A 17,997-nucleotide genomic window follows, 5' to 3' on the forward strand; every position below is an offset into this window, starting at 1 on the left:
AAAATTATTTGTGATGGTATGATCTGGCCTTATTTTTGTAGCGGCTACGAGATTAGCACTCAAACTGCTTAGGCTTCTTGTTACATAGATCCGGTTCAATTGAAATTCTTTAGCGGAATGATGGCCCAACTACAGATTCAGTTATCAAGCATACTAAAGGTTCTACCTGGGTTACTAGAGGGGCTTCCGTACCCCATCAAAAATATCTTCCAGGGTTCCTGCTGCTAAGATATCCTCAGGGCAAAAGTTTGTGTTTGAGTCAGAGCAGGTGCATTCCAGACACTTCACCCCAGTTCAAAGTATCCGCAAATTTCGGAGTTTCCCCAGACCTAGTCTCTCAGAGGCAGAAGTCAGTACTGCAGGAACAATGAACTCTACTTATATTGTGGAAGTTCAGGCCATTTCCTCCAAGCCTGTTCTGTTCGTAAGCCAAGAAATGGGGTTCATTATCCTGCAGAGCCCTGTTTCTGTTCAACACGGTCTCCTTGGAGCCCGTTGCAAGTATCAAGATGCCAGGCACAGCAGGGGGTTTTAAGTATCCAACCCCAGGAGGGGTTTCTGAGACTGCTGTCTAACCTGAGTTGCCTCTCTAGTGCCACATCTCCAGGAGGGGGCCTTGGAGTGTCAAGCCCCTGTCTGCTAGTTCCTGAGAGGGTGCTTCCACCTGATGCTGTGCTTACATTGCCTCATTGTGTCGCCCTTGACTTCCGGCATAAGGAAAGTTCTGCCATGTCGGCTGCCAGTCCAAGTCCCGTTGTAACGGCTCAGTCTCCAAGTGCCTCCCGATCATCCAATGCTTCCAGTGTGCCAGAGGCCCAGCCAGGGCCATCTGTAATTTCTGCTCAGTTGAGGTCATCTGAGTCTCCTCCAGTCTTCAGTTCCCATGCTGATGACCAATTTTCTGCCTATTTCAACGGGAATCTTGACCAATTCCACTCTCTGAATTTCCAGACTGCATCTTCAGTCCCTGCCACTTTAGCTTGTGTGGTAGGATAGCTTCACTTAGCTTTCAGAAGAGAAGCGTTGGAGTGGGCTAACCCACTTACAGAATCTAGGGATCCCATACTCCACGTTCTTCCAGCCTTCTGTAGGACAGTGCAGCAAAAGTTTGGTCCATCTTCTCTTCACTCTACAAAGACTTAGTTCTCGAGTTTGTTCAGGAGCTAGGGAACTAATCAGGACTATTGAGCTAATCAGAGGAGAAACATCCCAAAGTCTATACAACATCCACAAGTCCTTGAGCTTTGCCTTGGTTCCACCACCTTGTGTCTTCCCTTCGAACCCTCAGAAGATTCTAGTTCTACGTTTACACCAAGGGTGCCTCTAAAAAGAAAAATAAGAAAAAAAGGGTTCTGAACAAAGGCCCTCATTCAGAGCCGCTCGCTATCTGCGGTCGTTCGTTTTCTAAAAAGGGGTGGCTATTCAAATGAACCGCGGTCTGTTCACGCCTCTAAGTCTGAACGAGCGAGCAAAACATGCGAACGTAAATTTGAAAAATACGCCCCCTGGCCGCTCGCACCATACGTCATGTCCGCTATTTATTAGATTAATCGAGTACATCGACCAGCGTATGAACTGCTCACTATTCTTGTGGTTGGTTTTTTCAACCACTATTTTGCGAGCAGTTCTGACTATAAAACAACCAAGTGACGTTGTCAATGACGCTGCTGGATTAATTATGCACTCCCTTAAAACGCCCGTTTTGACCTTTAAGCACGCCTGCGATCGGATTTCCACTCCCCGTTTTCAAGCACCTTCCCCTGTTACCACCCACATACGCCTTATTCTGTCACTCAAATTATCAGGCATTCGCTATTTTGCGAGCACATGAATTTCGACCGCACTGACTGGTTCGCGCATGCGTATAACGATCCGTACGCATGCGCAGTTGGGCAAACATCGCTCGGAGCGAACGAGCTGCCGCTTACGAGTGGCTCTGAATCAGGCCCAAAGTCCCCACTTTTTTTACTCAAAAATAGGGATTTTGCACTTCTTTCTGCCCTTTGGTGGAGAAACTTTTTCGATTGTTTTTGCTTATGGAGTTTTTGCCTAGTCAAAAACGTCCTGGAATTGAATAGGGTGATACTTTGGAAACAGGCGAAAACTGTGCATTGGCAAAAAAATTTCGGCGAGGGTTTTCGCCTCTAACTGAATATGGGCCTTTGTCAGAATTTCCAAGCTCCCAGTCAGCTCCGATGATCAAGAGTTTACATACGGCAATAAAAAAAATGTAGTATAATTACTTGACTGCTAAAAAATCTGTGCATTTATAGACTTGCCCTATCATCCCTTTAATTTAGGACACATGGATTACATTAGGTTCTGTGGCTGATTAAAACCAGGTGAAATGGAGACTTTAAGTCAGCCAGCCACAGAATCTGTGTAATTTATATGTGTTCTGGACTAAAGGGATGATATGGCAAGCCTATGCATTTATTTGCGTAATCACTCTGCAAGGATCTCCTCTACCTTCCCAATGCCTCCACGAGATGTAGCAAACTTTTGTACCTTGTAGTTTGGGCGATACTTTTTTCTCTTTATGTTTTATTACTCTGGAACTCTGATGTGTGCAGATCCATTGTACCTCTACAAGAGCCTTGCACAGCAGTCAAGACTCACCTCATGATATTTCGATTCAATCAATTAGCCTGACTCTGGCTTCATATGCTACATAAAATAAAATCACCTTATTACTGATGGAACAGCTGCAACACTGACAAGCCCCTGAGCCTCAAAGAGAAAAGCAATAGAGATGTGTCCGTGAATTTGTCCTCTTACCTACTGGAATACAATTTATATATATATATATATATATATATATATATATATATATATATATATATATATATAGGCTGAAAGAACAAGGGGGTGCCTCATAGTGCATTAAAAGATCATATGCAGTTAAATAAATAGATTAAAAGCTTGCGTACCAATGGTGGTAGTCAAAACACCGCAGATTCAACAACAGAAAACATTATACATATTAAGGACAATGTAGTGGTCTCCTTCACATCTGACCAAGAACATGCCAGGTCACACCCCTACGTGATTGTCATCAAGACTTCATCAGAGGGCTGGCCCAGCTTCATACAGCATTCACTAAGTAGGATTAAACATCCAATCAGATGTATTAATCAGTATAACATAATATTCAGCATAGTAATACTAATACATAATAATAACATTGTTATACTGTTTCTTCATAATCCATCACAAAACATATCCGGAATAGAGGTAACTATATAAAACATAATAAAGTTACACCTATTTATATACATATTAATTTAAAAGAACCTCGTGCGGCTTAAAGAAAGCGAAATAGCGAGTTAGTGTGTTATATAACACTGCACAACAATGAAAATGTTTCCAATGTGAAAATAGTTACTTCTAATTGATTTCAGCATGCAAAGAATGAATATGACATTTAAAACTCTCAGTTAGCTCTGAGTTCCGAGTTATAGCCCATTTATGACGATGTAGGGGTATTCCTAGTGCAGTGGACAGAATGGAGAGAATCTTACCAGCAATCTGCATTCCGCAAAGAGGGGGCGGGGCCTAATGACCCAATTAAATTAATCAGTTATTTGTCCCCTCCCCTATTCAAATATATACGATTCACAGGGTTACCCACACAAGATAACTGTGGTGCACTGAGTGACCAGCATAGTGAGCGATTCCACCAAAACATTTCAGCAATGGCACAAAGATATCAGGGTAGGTGATCACTACTGTTGGACAGTGACAAGAGATGCCCCAGAAGAGGAGTACAAGCGACAAGCAAAGAGAAAGCACCCCCATGAATAGGCCACTATATTAGATAGTACTTTCCTATGCTGTATGTTTGTTTCGTATGCTGTATGTTTGTTTAGTATGCTGTATGTTTGTTTCGTTTTGTGTTCTTATTTGTGATTGATTGAATTAAAACAACTGTTATTTATTTTATATCAAGAAAATATCAGATTATTTTAAAATAGCTTTTCACTATGGCTATTTCTACTTCAGGGTCCATAGGGTATCCACAGGATACCTTGGGGTATAGGTGTGATGTCAGTCGCAGGGCACCAAAGAGTTAAGCTTTCAGCCTCCCAGGATGCACTAGGTCCCCCTCCTATACCCCGCCCCCGGGCCAAGGCACCTCAGTTTAGTTTGGTGCCCGGCCAGCGTCGGGTGCACCTGTCGGAGTGGGGGGCTAGAAGAGCCCCTGAAGCTTTCTTCAGTGCAGCTGTGGCTGCACATCTGGATGTACTGCATGGACAGTCAGTCCTGACGTCCATGCTGTCTTCCCTACACCCCCGCCGGTACCAGAACGCCGGTACCGATCCGGGGATGCTGGTGAGCATCTGGGGTCACAGCTAGCGGTGACCCCAGATGTTCCGGACCATGGCCGGATCCAAGGGGGACAAAGGTAAGCAGCGGGGTCCCGCGGTGGGTCCCTGCTGGTCACATGGTCCTAAGTCCCCAGGCAGGGGGCTCCCTGGGGACTGGCTGCAGCGTGGAGCCAGGTACTGAACCTGCGCTTTCCACTACCCCCTGGGACAGCGGACCGCAGCAGAGCGGTAGCGCTGCGGCATCCCAGGGGTTAAATGCATGCCAGGGGAGCGCGCCTTCCCTGTCTCACAGCCGGCGCCTCCCCCGCTGCACACAGCCCTCACTGCACTGTGCTGACTGGTCCTGTGTCAGCGCTCCTCCCCCAGGCCAGCTTCTCTCTGCTCCTCGGCGGCCATCTTCTCTGCAACGCATGGTGAACGCTGCTGGAAGTCTGGAAGGAAGCATCGTGGTCTGGGTCCCCCCGCATACCTCTCCTCCGCTGTGGCTCAGGTCTGTGTATGCAGCGCTGTGTCCTACCAGGCCCTGTGTCTGTGTAGTTGAGTGATCAGCGCTGTTAGTGCAGGAATTGTTATTTCTCTGCATTGTATGTGACTGTGCTAGCGCTGCCTGTAACTTTTCTTCTCTAAACTGTCAGCTTTATTACTGTCCCTGTTCTTTCTGCTAAAGCCCTTGCGGTGCGGTGCTGCAGGGTGGTCTCTCGCCTATTTAATACTTAATTGGTGAGAGAGGTCACATACGAGGTGCCATCATGTCTGAAAGTGATTTTCCCCTCCGGCTACAGTGTACCACGTGCAAAGTACCGTTAGCGGAGCGGGAGGGTAGCGCGGAGGGCCTTTGCCGGCAGTGTTTGTCCATGGCGCGGCCTATTACGGTTACAGCACCGGTACAGGAGCCGCCCTGGGCTTGTTTCGCTCAGGCGTTAACAGCTTTAGTGGGCCAGTTAGCTCCGCAGCCCGCGTTTACTCCGATGGGTTTGTCCCAGCAGTCTGTGGTGTCGTCACCCATGCAGGGGTTCCCACGACAATTGGTGGTACCCCACAGTCTCCCTATTTCCCCGCTCCCGGGTTCTCAGGAGCCAGCGTGGGTTAACTCCCTGACGAGTTCTGTACAGCACTTGTCGGATGTGTTGCAAGGGGAGTCTGTGATGCGGCCTCATAAAAGGCCGGTGGCGTCTCTGTCTGCTCCTTATGAGGATGACGAAGGGACGTCTGATGATGGGGAGATTCTGGATCCTTACGATCAGGAACCTCTCCATACTAAGGACGCTGATGCTAAGTCCAAAGTATATATTCCTGGACTTATTCGGGCGGTCCGCACAGCCTTGGTGATTGAGGACGAAGTTCCCCCAGCGGCTAAATCTAAGTATGCCTTTTTCAAAGATGTGAAGGGTGATGCCACAGTCTTTCCTCTTTCGGGTCAGTTGGTGGACCATTTAGAGGAGGCGTGGAAACAACCTGGCAAAAGATACCAGCCGCAGAGACGCCTGGCGGTGGCTTATCCGTTCGCGGATAATTATTTTGCTAAGTGGGAATTCCCTCCACAGGTGGATTCTCACGTGACCCGTCTTGTCCGTAGTGCCACATTGCCGATGCCATCCATGTCCTCCCTTAAGGATGCTACGGACCACAAGGTAGAAATCTGCCTGAAGTCCGCTTATTCCCTTGCAGGGGGGGCAGCACGGCCGGCTATGGCCATTTGCTGGGTTGCCAGAGCGATGGAGCGCTGGGCGGATTCATTAGAGGCTTCTTTTGAATCCGACTGTCCGGCCGAACAGGCGGAGTTGATTGGCAATCTCCGTGATTCGGCCACCTACATCAACGAGGCGGCTCTAGACATTAGTACTCTGGTGTCTAGAATTTCTTCAGCAGCGGTAGCTGCTCGTCGCACCTTGTGGCTGCGATCCTGGAAGGCGGACGCAGATTCCAAGAAAGGTCTGGAAGCGTTGCCGTTTACCGGAGAAGTTCTCTTCGGTCCGGATTTGGATAAGATTGTGGCCACGCTGCCGGCAGCCAAATCTGCTTGTCTCCCGTCGGCCGCTGCTCCTTCTGGTTCTGGACCATCGTCCTTTCGGTCATCTAGGGCCCAGGGCAGGCCCAAACCACAGTCGTTTCCTCGACAGGCTGGCCCTAAGAAATCGGTCAAGCCCCGGAAACAGGCATGGAGTACCAGACGTCCGGCCCCCAAGCCAGATGACAAGCCTGCGGCCTGACGGTCCGGGTCTCCCCTTGGGGGATCCCAGGGTGGGAGGCCGCCTGCTGCAGTTCTCCCGGTGTTGGTCGTTCACTACGACAGACACTTGGGTTCTGGAGGTGGTCTCCCACGGGTACGTCCTCTCCTTCCGGCACAGACCCCCGGCTCGATTCTTCACCACGGGTCTACCATCAGACCGGAACAAGGCTACGGAGCTGCGGAAGGTATTGCACACTATGCTCCAGGCTGGAGTTATAGTGCCTGTTCCATTCTCCCAGAGGGGCCAGGGTTTCTATTCAAATCTATTTTTGGTACAGAAGCCCAATGGGTCATATCGTCCGATTCTCAACCTCAAAGCACTCAACAAGTCTTTGCGGGTCCCGAAGTTTCGGATGGAGACCCTACGGTCCATCATTCTGGCGCTGGAACCTGGGGACTACATGGTGTCATTGGACATACAGGACGCTTACCTGCATGTCCCTATTCTTTTGCGCCATCAAGAGTTCCTTCGGTTTGCAATCCGCAGCGACCACTTCCAGTTTCGGCCGTTACCTTTTGGCCTGGCGACAGCACCACGTGTTTTCACCAAGGTGATGGCGGTCATGGCGGCTTCTCTGCGGCTGCAAGGAGTCCGCATGTTGCCGTACTTGGACGACCTGTTATTGGTGGCAGGATCTCCAGAGCTCCTGTTACACCACTTGGACCTGACCATTGCACTGCTGCAACGGCACGGCTGGCTAATCAACTGGCAGAAGTCCACTCTAATCCCGTCTCGGAGGATTCTGCATCTTGGAGCCTTATTGGACTCGGGACAGCAAAGGATCTTCGTGACGGAGGACAAGATCTCTGCTTTACAGTCAAGGGTGCGCAGTTGTCTGCACAGCCGCCGGGTGTCCTTACACTCGGCGATGAGGTTACTGGGCTCCATGGTGTCGGTGTTCGACATGGTGGAATACGCCCAGTTTCACTCCAGACCTCTGCAGCACCTGATCCTGTCCAAGTGGAACGGGCTGCCTCAGTCTCTGAAGTTCCAGACGATTGTGCTCACCCCGGAGGTTCGCCTGTCCCTTGCGTGGTGGTTAAAGACGACCCATCTCAACAAGGGACGTCCGTTCTGGGTTCCAAATTGGGTCCTGTTGACAACGGACGCCAGTCTTCGGGGCTGGGGAGCAGTTTCGGGTCCACACTTGTTCCAGGGCAGGTGGACGCCGACAGAAGCGGAGCTTCCAATAAATATCTTGGAACTCCGTGCGGTCTTCAATGCTCTCCTGCAGGCACGGCGGTTTCTCCAGGGTCACCCGGTGCAGGTCCAGTCGGACAACGCTACCACCGTGGCCTACATAAACAGGCAAGGAGGAACTCACAGTCGGGCGGCTCTCGTAGAGGTCTCTCGGATCCTGGTTTGGGCGGAGCGCAATCTTCCGGCCATATCAGCGGTCTTCATCCCGGGAGTGCTAAATTGGGAGGCGGACTTTCTAAGTCGCCAGGACGTTCATCCAGGGGAATGGTCCCTGCACCCGGACATTTTTTTCAACTACTGGTGGACAGGTGGGGTCTTCCAGAAATCGACCTCATGGCGTCCCGGCACAACAACAAGTTGCCGGTGTACGGGTCTCGCACAAGAGACGAAGGGGCGTCTCTGGTGGATGCTCTGTCCGTCCGGTGGACGTTCCGGTTCGCATACCTGTTGCCTCCGGTCTCCCTTCTTCCACGGGTAATCCGGAAATTCAAACAGGAAGGAGGGACGCTCCTGTTGATAGCTCCCGCGTGGCCCAGACGGCACTGGTTCTCAGACCTTCAGGGTCTGTCCGTGGACAGTCCTCTGCGGTTGCCGCTACGACCGGATCTTCTGTCTCAGGGTCCTTGTCTTCACCCGGACCTGACTCGGCTGTCTTTGACGGCGTGGCTGTTGAGACGGCCATGCTGAGGTCCCGGGGGTTTTCCAGCTCTGTGGTGCGTACCATGTTACGAGCTCGGAAACCGTCTTCCGCGAGGATATACCATCGCGTGTGGCATACGTTCTTCCAGTGGTGTCGACCGAGAAGGTTATGCACTGCGGGAGTTTCGTCTGTCTCGGATTCTCGCCTTCCTGCCAGCGGGACTAGATCATGGGCTTCGCCTTGCTTCTTTGAAGGTACAGGTTTCGGCCCTATCTGTCTGGTTTCACCGTAGGATTGCTACAATCCCGGATGTGCGCACCTTTATGCAAGGTGTTCTCCGTATTCAGCCGCCCTTTGTTCCACCTGTGGCGCCTTGGGATTTGGCTGTGGTCCTGAGGGCTCTCCAAGGACCGCCGTTTGAACCACTGGGCTCAGTGGATATTAAATGGCTAACAGTAAGACTGTTTTCCTTCTGGCCATTGCTTCGGCCAGACGTGTTTCTGAGTTAGGGGCTCTTTCTTGTAGACCCCCTTTCTTGGTTTTTCATGGGAACAGGGCAGTGCTCCGCACTCGGCCCGAGTTTCTTCCCAAAGTTGTTTCCCAGTTTCATGTTAACGAGGAAATAGTTGTTCCGGCCTTTAACTCACCGGGTCTTTCCGTGGGTGAGGCCTCTTTGGATGTGGTGCGGGCCTTAAGGACTTATGTTGACCGCACTTCTTCGTTTAGGAAGTCGGACGCTTTGTTTGTCCTCTATGGCTTCCGTAAAAAGGGTTGGCCTGCTTCAAAGCAAACTTTGGCAGCCTGGATCTGTATGGCTATTTCTGAAGCTTATCTTCATGAAGGCCTACCGGTCCCTCCTTCTCTGAAGGCTCATTCCACTAGGTCTGTGGGTCCTTCGTGGGCAGCTCGACGTGGTGCCTCGGCAGTTCAGATCTGCAAGGCTGCTACGTGGTCTTCTGTCCATACCTTCGTGAGGTATTACAGGTTTGACACCTTCGCCTCTCAGGATGCTTCCTTCGGGCGGCGGATTCTCCTTTCAGCACAGGAGCGTCCCCACCCTTAAAGGATACTGCTTTGGGACATCCCCAAGGTATCCTGTGGATACCCTATGGACCCTGAAGTAGAAAATATGAGATATGGTAAGAACTTACCCTTGTTATCTCTATTTCTACGAAGTCCATAGGGTTCCACAGGACTCCCGCCCTGTTGCACCTGTGCTGCAGATGGGCTTTGCTCTGGTCACCGGTTTTCCGTCTCCCTCTGGTGAGAATGTGATTCTTGTATGTGTCCAGATCTTTGTTCTCTCTCTTCCTTCTCCTCCTCCGGCCTATGGCTTGGTAACTAACTGAGGTGCCTTGGCCCGGGGGCGGGGTATAGGAGGGGCACCCTAGTGCATCCTGGGAGGCTGAAAGCTTAACTCTTTGGTGCCCTGCGACTGACGTCACACCTATACCCCAAGGTATCCTGTGGAACCCTATGGACTTCGTAGAAATAGAGATAACAAGGGTAAGTTCTTACCATATCTCATATTATTATTAATGTACATACAGTATAGTGCAAGTAGTGTAGCTCAAAAAATAGAGCTAGTAAAAACATTCTGAATCACTTTAGTTTTTCTTGACCTTATTAATTTGTTGTACAGTGTAATCAATGAAGCACCATAAATATGGCAGTGTTAATGGGCACAATTTACATAATCAGAACCCTCAGTTTTAGTTAAAAAGGGCCCTTGATTACATGTATCCATTGCTAATGGCAACATACATGGTGCTAGATAATTATAATCATTGAAGCACCATAAATACAACAATATTAATGAGCAACAGGTTACATAAACAGATCCATATGGGATTTTTATACCAAAAAATGGGGTGATCTCAAACCCCTCATTTAATCCTTTGTGCATGCAGGGTATTAATGGTAATAATCCAAAATGTCTCCTCCCCTCTGGCTAAAAACAACATGTTCCAATCCAACAAATGTGAGTTTGCAGGGATTACAAGCTTGACACTGTGTAAAATGTATTGGTATACTGTGATTTTCCACGGAAATTTTAACATATCTTAGGTGCTCAAAAAATCACATTTTTAAAGTTCCCTTAGTCTTTCCCACCTACATTTTCCCTCACCCGCACTCCAACATATAAACTACATAAGTTGTATTGCAGTTTGATTTGAAAACCTTTGATTCTGTATTTTCTTTGAATCTCCACCCCTTTTGAACTTTTTCATTCCTTTCATACCATAGGGGCATACTTTACTGTTTCCGCAAGTATAGATACTCTGTGCTTTAGTTAAAAAGGACCCTTGATTACATGTCTGTTGCTAATGATAACAGGCTTGGAGCTAGATAATTCCTGAGAGTTCTGGCTCGTTTAAGCACCATCTCTGGTTTATCAGGTACTACTGTAGCTGAAGTACCGACATTGCCCGGGTTTAAATCTTCAAGTTATTAAGTTTTTATTATGTGATGTCATCCACATCCATCCAGTGGAAGACCCAGAACAGGCTTTCTGGGTCAAAGTTCTGTCTGGCACACTACGCTGTGAGGTCCGACCGGAACTCCAACCACTCCATTAGGCATCCCAGACCAATTGCTACCCCTCTGTGAAGTTTTCATCCAAATCCATTCAGTGGAAGGCTCAGAACAGGCTCCGCAGGTCAAAGTTCTGGTCAGCGTATACCAACAGGTGGTCCGACCGGGACCTCAACCCCTTAGTATATTTTCTGGGATCCAATGTTACCACTCTGTGAAGTTTTCATCCAAATCCATCCTGTGTAAGGCTCAGAAAAGGCTCCCCCAGGTCAAAGTTCTGCCCAGCTTACATCAACGGGAGGTCCGACCATGACCTAACCTCCCTAAAACCTGGCCAGGATCCAACTGGACCAACTCGCGTTGGTTTCATCCCAATCGGTGCAGTGGTGTCCGAATGCATAACCAGACAGACAAACAGGAAAACAAACAGACCAATTAATTTTATATGTAAGATGTGTGGGGATAAAACAGAATCCATTTTAATAATATACCAGTACTTATTCAATATTCTCCTTAATTCCTCGTCACAAGCATTATACTGAGTTACAAAAGGGCATATTAACTTATTGCTCCCATCTTTAGCAGAGTCATTTGGAGCCTTGTATTTAATTAACTCCTTCCTACCCCTAGCTTTTTCTGTAGCTGAATTAAAGGCACAGGGTACCCTTTTTCCACAAACCTAGAATAGTACACTCTGGATTGTTCTCAAACTTCTCCAAACTACTGCAATTATGCAACAGTCTTACTAACTGGGAGAAAGGCAAATTATTTTTCCACTTCTTGCAATGGCAGCTTTTATAATCCAAATAATTGTTACTATCTACTTCCTTAAAAAGGTATACATATCAATATGTTTACAATTCTCCCCACAAGTCATAGCACTTACCACAAGATATAAAAATTTCTTGGAAATTAGCAGTGAAAATACTGTAAATTTGAAATCATTCACATTCAGATGCAACAAATTCAATTAACTATTCTATTTCGTCCCTTGCCAGACAATCAACAAATCATCTATATAACGTTTATACAGAACTATATTAGTATAATAAGGATTACTGTTCTGAATAAATACTCTCTCCCATTCTCCCATATATATATATATTCGCAAATAGTCCCCATCACAGTTCTGTGCGTCTGGATAAAGAACTCATCCAGGAAAGTAGAAAAATTATGTTTCAATACAAAATGAATACAATCTGCCAAAAATTCAATTCTCAATGATTGCATATCCGGATCAGACATTAATACCTTCTTTCTGTACAAAGACTGAATGACTATTATCCCCCACTTTAACTCCTCCTCCCATTCAAAGTCCTCTAATAGTTGCAAAACATGAGTGTAATAATTCACTTATAACATGGGGACATATTTCTTTAAATGAATGTTGGTATATTCTGAGACCATAGCAGTTATAGAGTCTATTCCCAAATTTATTGGGCGACCAGGAGGGGTCTCTTGATTCTATGAATCTTTAGCAAATGATATATAGTTGCTATCCTCGGATATTCATTGAACAAGTATTTATATTCTTCATGTGACAAGATAAAGTTTTTTTTCCCTTTATCTTTTAAATACCAGTTCTTTATTCTCCATTAATGTTTTCAGTTTTCTAAAGCGTTAAAATTTTTATTAAAACCTTTACGTGTATCACTCATTTTCTCAAATTCTTTTTTTAACTAATTGTGAGAATAAATCTAATGCTGGCAATACACGCTGCAATTATCGGGATGATCCGCCCGATATCGGCGGATCGCCGCGATAATTGTAGCGTGGGGGGGGGGCGACCGAGGGTTAAATATTGCTCGGTCGGGCATGCTGGATTGTCCAGCATGCCCGTCCGATGCGATATTTACCCGGTAACTGTCAGCCGCATTGGGCAGTGTATGCCCAGCGCGGCCGACAGACAGAAATTTCCTGTGTTCCTTCCTACGGAAGGAACAGGGAAATGTCTCCTCCCCCGGGGGCGGAGCGCAGATGTCGGGCTATACACTGTGAGATTTCTCTCACAGTGTATGCCGCGGACATCTGCGGCTGGCAGCCGGCCAGATAAAATGTCTGTCGGCCTGACAGACATTTTATCTGGCCGTGTATGCCCAGCATAAATGAGATCCATGTGACTCTACTGGAAAGAAACTGGATGTGTTTTTCTCAAACCTAAGGATAAGCCCATTCTCTCAGACTCCCAGTTTTTTATAGTTGCCATGGATTTATTGTCATTTATGATAAAGTGTCTTTACAGGGTCATTTTATGTACATACAGATTGAGATCCATATATAAATTGTATTTATTCACCCCTACTGTGGGTGCAAAAGACCCTTTTTCAAGAGGCTTTGCTATGCATCTGTCTTATAATATTATCTCTATTTATTAAGGTTTGTGTATCCATTGTTTGACTGGCATGGCTAAATAAAGACATGTACAGTCGTCTTGCACAAAACACCTGCTGTGTTTTAATTAGAACATCACTACAGGAGTGCTAGCAATATTAATTGTACAGGTATAGTAATGTCTCACAATGGCTCTGTTATGTAATCAAAACTGTGTATATTTAAAAAAGAATAATAATCATTAGGCAGCTATACTATCAGTAACAAGCTTAGTTTATTTTATGTAGCTATGAAGGAGGAGTCAGGCTAATTTGCAAATTTGCAAACAATTCCAGATCAATTAAACAGAGAAAAAAACTATATTTGTAACATTGATTCAGGAAACATGGAGCCCGATTCAGCAAGGATCGCTTTTGCGTTCGCAGCTCCGTAATCCCACGCAGTCTCACTATGAAAATATACTAATGATTGCAATTGCAATGCCTTCGCAGCCAAACATAAGGATGCCCAATTTACTTCACACATATCTGTAACACTTAGCAAGTCTGCGAAACCATCGGTAACATCGAGTACTATCACAGCCTCATGCATACTTGCACAAGGTCTGACCTTACTCAGAAATTGCTAACCCCATCGCACGCAGTGAAAGCCCAAGCTGCGTATGGCACTGCAGTGCCTAATTTATGCACGCAAACGCACTGGCACGCCTGCGTTTCGCCGACCACTCTCCCATCACATCCCCCAAACGCTTACTTCTTGTCAATCACTCTGCGATGAGTCTGCGTAGATCGCAGTCCGATCACAGTTAGACCTTTGCGCACTGCGATGCATGCGCAGAACGCAGCAATCGGCCATATGGGTGCTTAATCGCTGTTGCGATCGGTAATGAATCGGGCCCATTGTCCTCTATTTCAGGAGTTCTTAATCTTTGGTTTTGGACCCATAAAAAGGTCAATAACCATTTAGAGTGGGTCTACGTGACTCTGTTTTTGCTATATAATGTTTATTTTCCATTAATATTTCACAATAGTTTGGACCTGTAATAAGAAATATACTCAGAATAAAATATCTTGTCAACGTTAAATAAATTAATATATTCTTCCTTAGTGAAACATGGGTCTCATAGGCTGCCTCCAAGGCCTTATAATAAAAGAGATAGCAGTTAAAGGGCCCATACACCAGCCTTCAGTTGGGGTAATTCCCCATTTAGCAGATGATTGTATAAAAATACCTGCAATGTATGGGGTTCACCAACCAATCGGGGCTGTAAATTGCTAGAGTGTGGTAATGATCAGCCGTTACTAGTAAAATGATAGGCCTTTCACGATTGGCAGATCTGTTATATGCAGGGCCGGCACTACCACTAGGCAAACTTAGGCATTTGCCTAAGAGCGCCGGCCACTGCAGGGCGGTAGTGTGGACGGCACATAAGTGCCGTCCGCACTACACTACTAGGAACAAACACACAGCTGCCGGCAGCTGTGTGTTTGTTTTAGCAGCCGATGAGAGTCAGACAGACTCTCATAGGCTGCTGCGCCCACTGCCGGAGCCAGGCCATCTTCCGGCTCCCGCAGTGGCTGATGGGAGAGACATCATGACGTCTCTCCCATCATGCAGAGCGGGCCGGCCCTGGAGGACGCCGGACGGAGGAGCATGCCGGAGCGGGGATTAAGGTAAGTGGAGGGTTTTTTTTATTTGTGTGTGTGTGAGTCTGGGTGGGGGGGGGACCAGACTACTACTAGGGGCACTGCTGGGGGTACTACTAGGGTCACTGTTGGGGGTACTACTAGGGGCACTGATGGGGGAACTACAAGGAGCACTGCTGGGGGCACTGCACACTGGTGGGACCACTACTGGGAACACTGCTTAGAGGGGGAATACTACTAGGGGTACTGCGGGGGGGACTGCTACTGGGGGCACTGCTGGTGGTACTACTACTACGGGGACACTGCATAGGGAGGGATTACTGTTGGGGGGGGCTACTACTAGGGGAACTGCTGGTGGAGGGCTGCTACTGGGGGCACTGCTGGGGGGTGACTACTACTGGGAGCACTGCATCGGGGGGACCACTACTGGGGGCACTGCATAGGGAGGGTTACTACTGGGGTCACTATATAAGGGGCACTGCATAGGTGGGGGACTACTACTGGGGGCACTGTATAAGGGGCACTACTGAGGGCACTATATTGGGGGCACTGCATGGGGGGACCACTATTGGAGGCACTGCATAGTGGGGCCACTATTGGGGGCACTGTATAAGGGCTTGTGTAGCTATCGGGGGGGGGGGCATAAGGCTGAAGAAATGCCTAGGGTGCCAAGAGACCTTACACCGGCCCTGGTTATATGCTGACCGTTACTAGTAAAATGATAGGCCTTTCATGATTGGCAGATCTGTTATTTGCTGAAAATGATCTGAAACTCTCTGTAATATACAGTATGGGTGCATTGCTGATGTATGGACCCCATTAGGCACTCTTTATGATTTTTATGGTCCATTTAGTCTGTATGTGTTATGTCTTGATTTTAAGTGAGATATATATTTTTGTTGTTTGTGCTGTTGTGTTCTAGGAGGCAATGTTATGTCATGAAAGCCAACTTCTCTGGTTTCGTCATATTTATTTGCTGCTCTCACGTTACATGATGATCAACTCATTACGGTTTCTCCACGGCAAGAAGACTGATAAAGAAAGCTGACCTTTCTCTACTGCTGCCTGATGTCTGTTCTTGCTGCCTACAAGTCACTGAGCACAGCTGAGGTTCAGGCGTTCCACAATGCCGCAATGGCCTGACTGAGTACTGCGGAGTTACATATTCCCATTCCAGCTTCTGGAATTATGTTATGTTGGAAATAGACTGCCACAAAAATGTAAATGATAGGACAGCGTGGGGAAAGGCTGACCATTTGCATAAGTAATTTACTATGGTTTCAAATTTTGTGGAAAAAAGAACCCCCAAACCGTATAAAGATGTCGAAGTATCCTGAATAATAAATCTCACTGCTGAGACGAATACAGAGATACAGGCATTATGGTTAATGGGAGTATATAAAGGCCCCATATATAGTATAATTAATTATATAAAGAGTCTCTGATCCCCTTACAAAATGGATGATGGCATTCACATTACAGACAGAATATCAGTTATTGTACACTTGTTGCTTATGATAATGTGAACAAACATTACTTATGAATATTTTTGTCTGAAATAAAGTATATATGCACTGGTATTTTTGTAATAAAATGCATTATGATTGCACTGTTCTGTCTTGTTTGTGTCAATGGGCCTGAATCAGATTTGTAAGCAAACTCGATGGTTTGCATACAACTATGATGGTTCTCGATCAGCAAATCCGCAGGCTAGAAAACCCCTATGGCTCATGAATTACACAGTGTATGCACAAAGGTGTTGATGGGTGTACCTGGGCGGTGACTGGGAGTGGCCTGAAATGAACATAAAAAAGACTGTGTTGTGGGCGTGTCAGTGATAGCGGCTGTGTTCTCAGATGCTGAGCCACACCCACAGATGTCATGTTCAGACGGAGAAACTGCATCTGCCATAGGGCTGGTGGAAGTGTCAATGGTGCACACTATGGAGCGCCGATGGTGGCGTGCTAAGAATCACCGGCGGCGTTACAGTATGCAAAGGCACAGAAAGTGGGCTTTTCAGTCCTTGCTCATTCAGACGCTGCCTACTACATCAGGGGAAGGGCTGATACTAGAATTTGCATATTATTGCAGCCGGGACTTCGGTAACAGACACGAGTGCAGACGCAGCAGCATCCACCTCTGATTCAGGCCCGGTGTGAGCATCTGCACGTGTAGAAAGTGTGCATGGAGGAGAATGTATGATAATGAGTATCTGTGCATAGAGAATGCATGATGTCAGCATGTGTAAATATCTGCAGATGTGTAGAAAATGTACATGGAGGAGAATGCATGAGGGGAGCATGCATGTGTATTTGCAAATGTGTAGAATGCATGATAAACACCATTTTCTTTTTTAGCCCCGTCAGTGCCAGGAGGACAGTTGCAGTTTGTGAACGGGTGACTCTAGCCTGGCCTCCTCACCAGAGATTCTGCACTGCTAAAAAATTGCCCCCTGGTGCTGGTACAGCCTCTTAGTTCAGTTATGATATTAGCCCTTTGTTAATATCTCTGTGTATTATCCATTATCTCCTGTTAAATAGGTTGCTAACTGGCATCTCCTTGGTCATAAATGCAAAAGGTATTTACTTAACTATGGTATCACAGTATCATCTATACTGCAATTAAAAGGAAACAAAATTGCTCGGAAAAAAAAAAATAGTAATACCCACTAACACCAGCACAATGCAAATCTAAAAGTGTGGCCCTCTAATGATACAAGAGCCCCACACACTTGTGGCAGTGAAAGGGCTACAGAGCTGTACCTTGACCTTCATTATGAATACAGAAGCCATGCTTTCAGTACTATTGGGTCCCTGGTCAGTTCCTGGCCATTTCTTATTTCAAATTAAATTGGATTTATATCAGAAACAGCAATTGTGTACATGCTGGTAACTGTATAGCCTGTGCAAGCTTTGACTATGAGTGGAAAGAGCCATACTTAAAGCATCACTTGATGAAGGGATCTATGGCATCCCTGTATGTTAGAAATCGCAGAATAAAACTGGAGGTATATTTCTTGGGCTAAATTATTTAGTAAAAGTAGCTAAGGGAAGAATTTGCAGTGCGGCACTTACCCGTGCGCAGAG

At 46.8% G+C, this 17,997-nt stretch overlaps 1 protein-coding gene across 1 annotated transcript in view; it reads left to right on the top strand.

Annotated features, from left to right (window-relative positions):
- The window catches only part of PIGL (phosphatidylinositol glycan anchor biosynthesis class L), a 224,174-nt gene extending 207,659 nt beyond the window's left edge, over positions 1-16,515 (top strand). The window contains exon 7 of the mRNA XM_088453651.1: positions 15,834-16,515. Coding sequence (XP_088309777.1) covers positions 15,834-15,959 — 126 coding nt within the window. The 3' untranslated portion in view covers positions 15,960-16,515. The remainder of the gene's footprint in view (positions 1-15,833) is intronic.
- Positions 16,516-17,997: the final 1,482 nt, after the last annotated feature.

Source organism: Taudactylus pleione, unplaced genomic scaffold, assembly GCF_031769625.1.
Source record: "Taudactylus pleione unplaced genomic scaffold, aTauple2 ptg000585l, whole genome shotgun sequence".
NCBI lineage: Eukaryota > Metazoa > Chordata > Amphibia > Anura > Myobatrachidae > Taudactylus > Taudactylus pleione.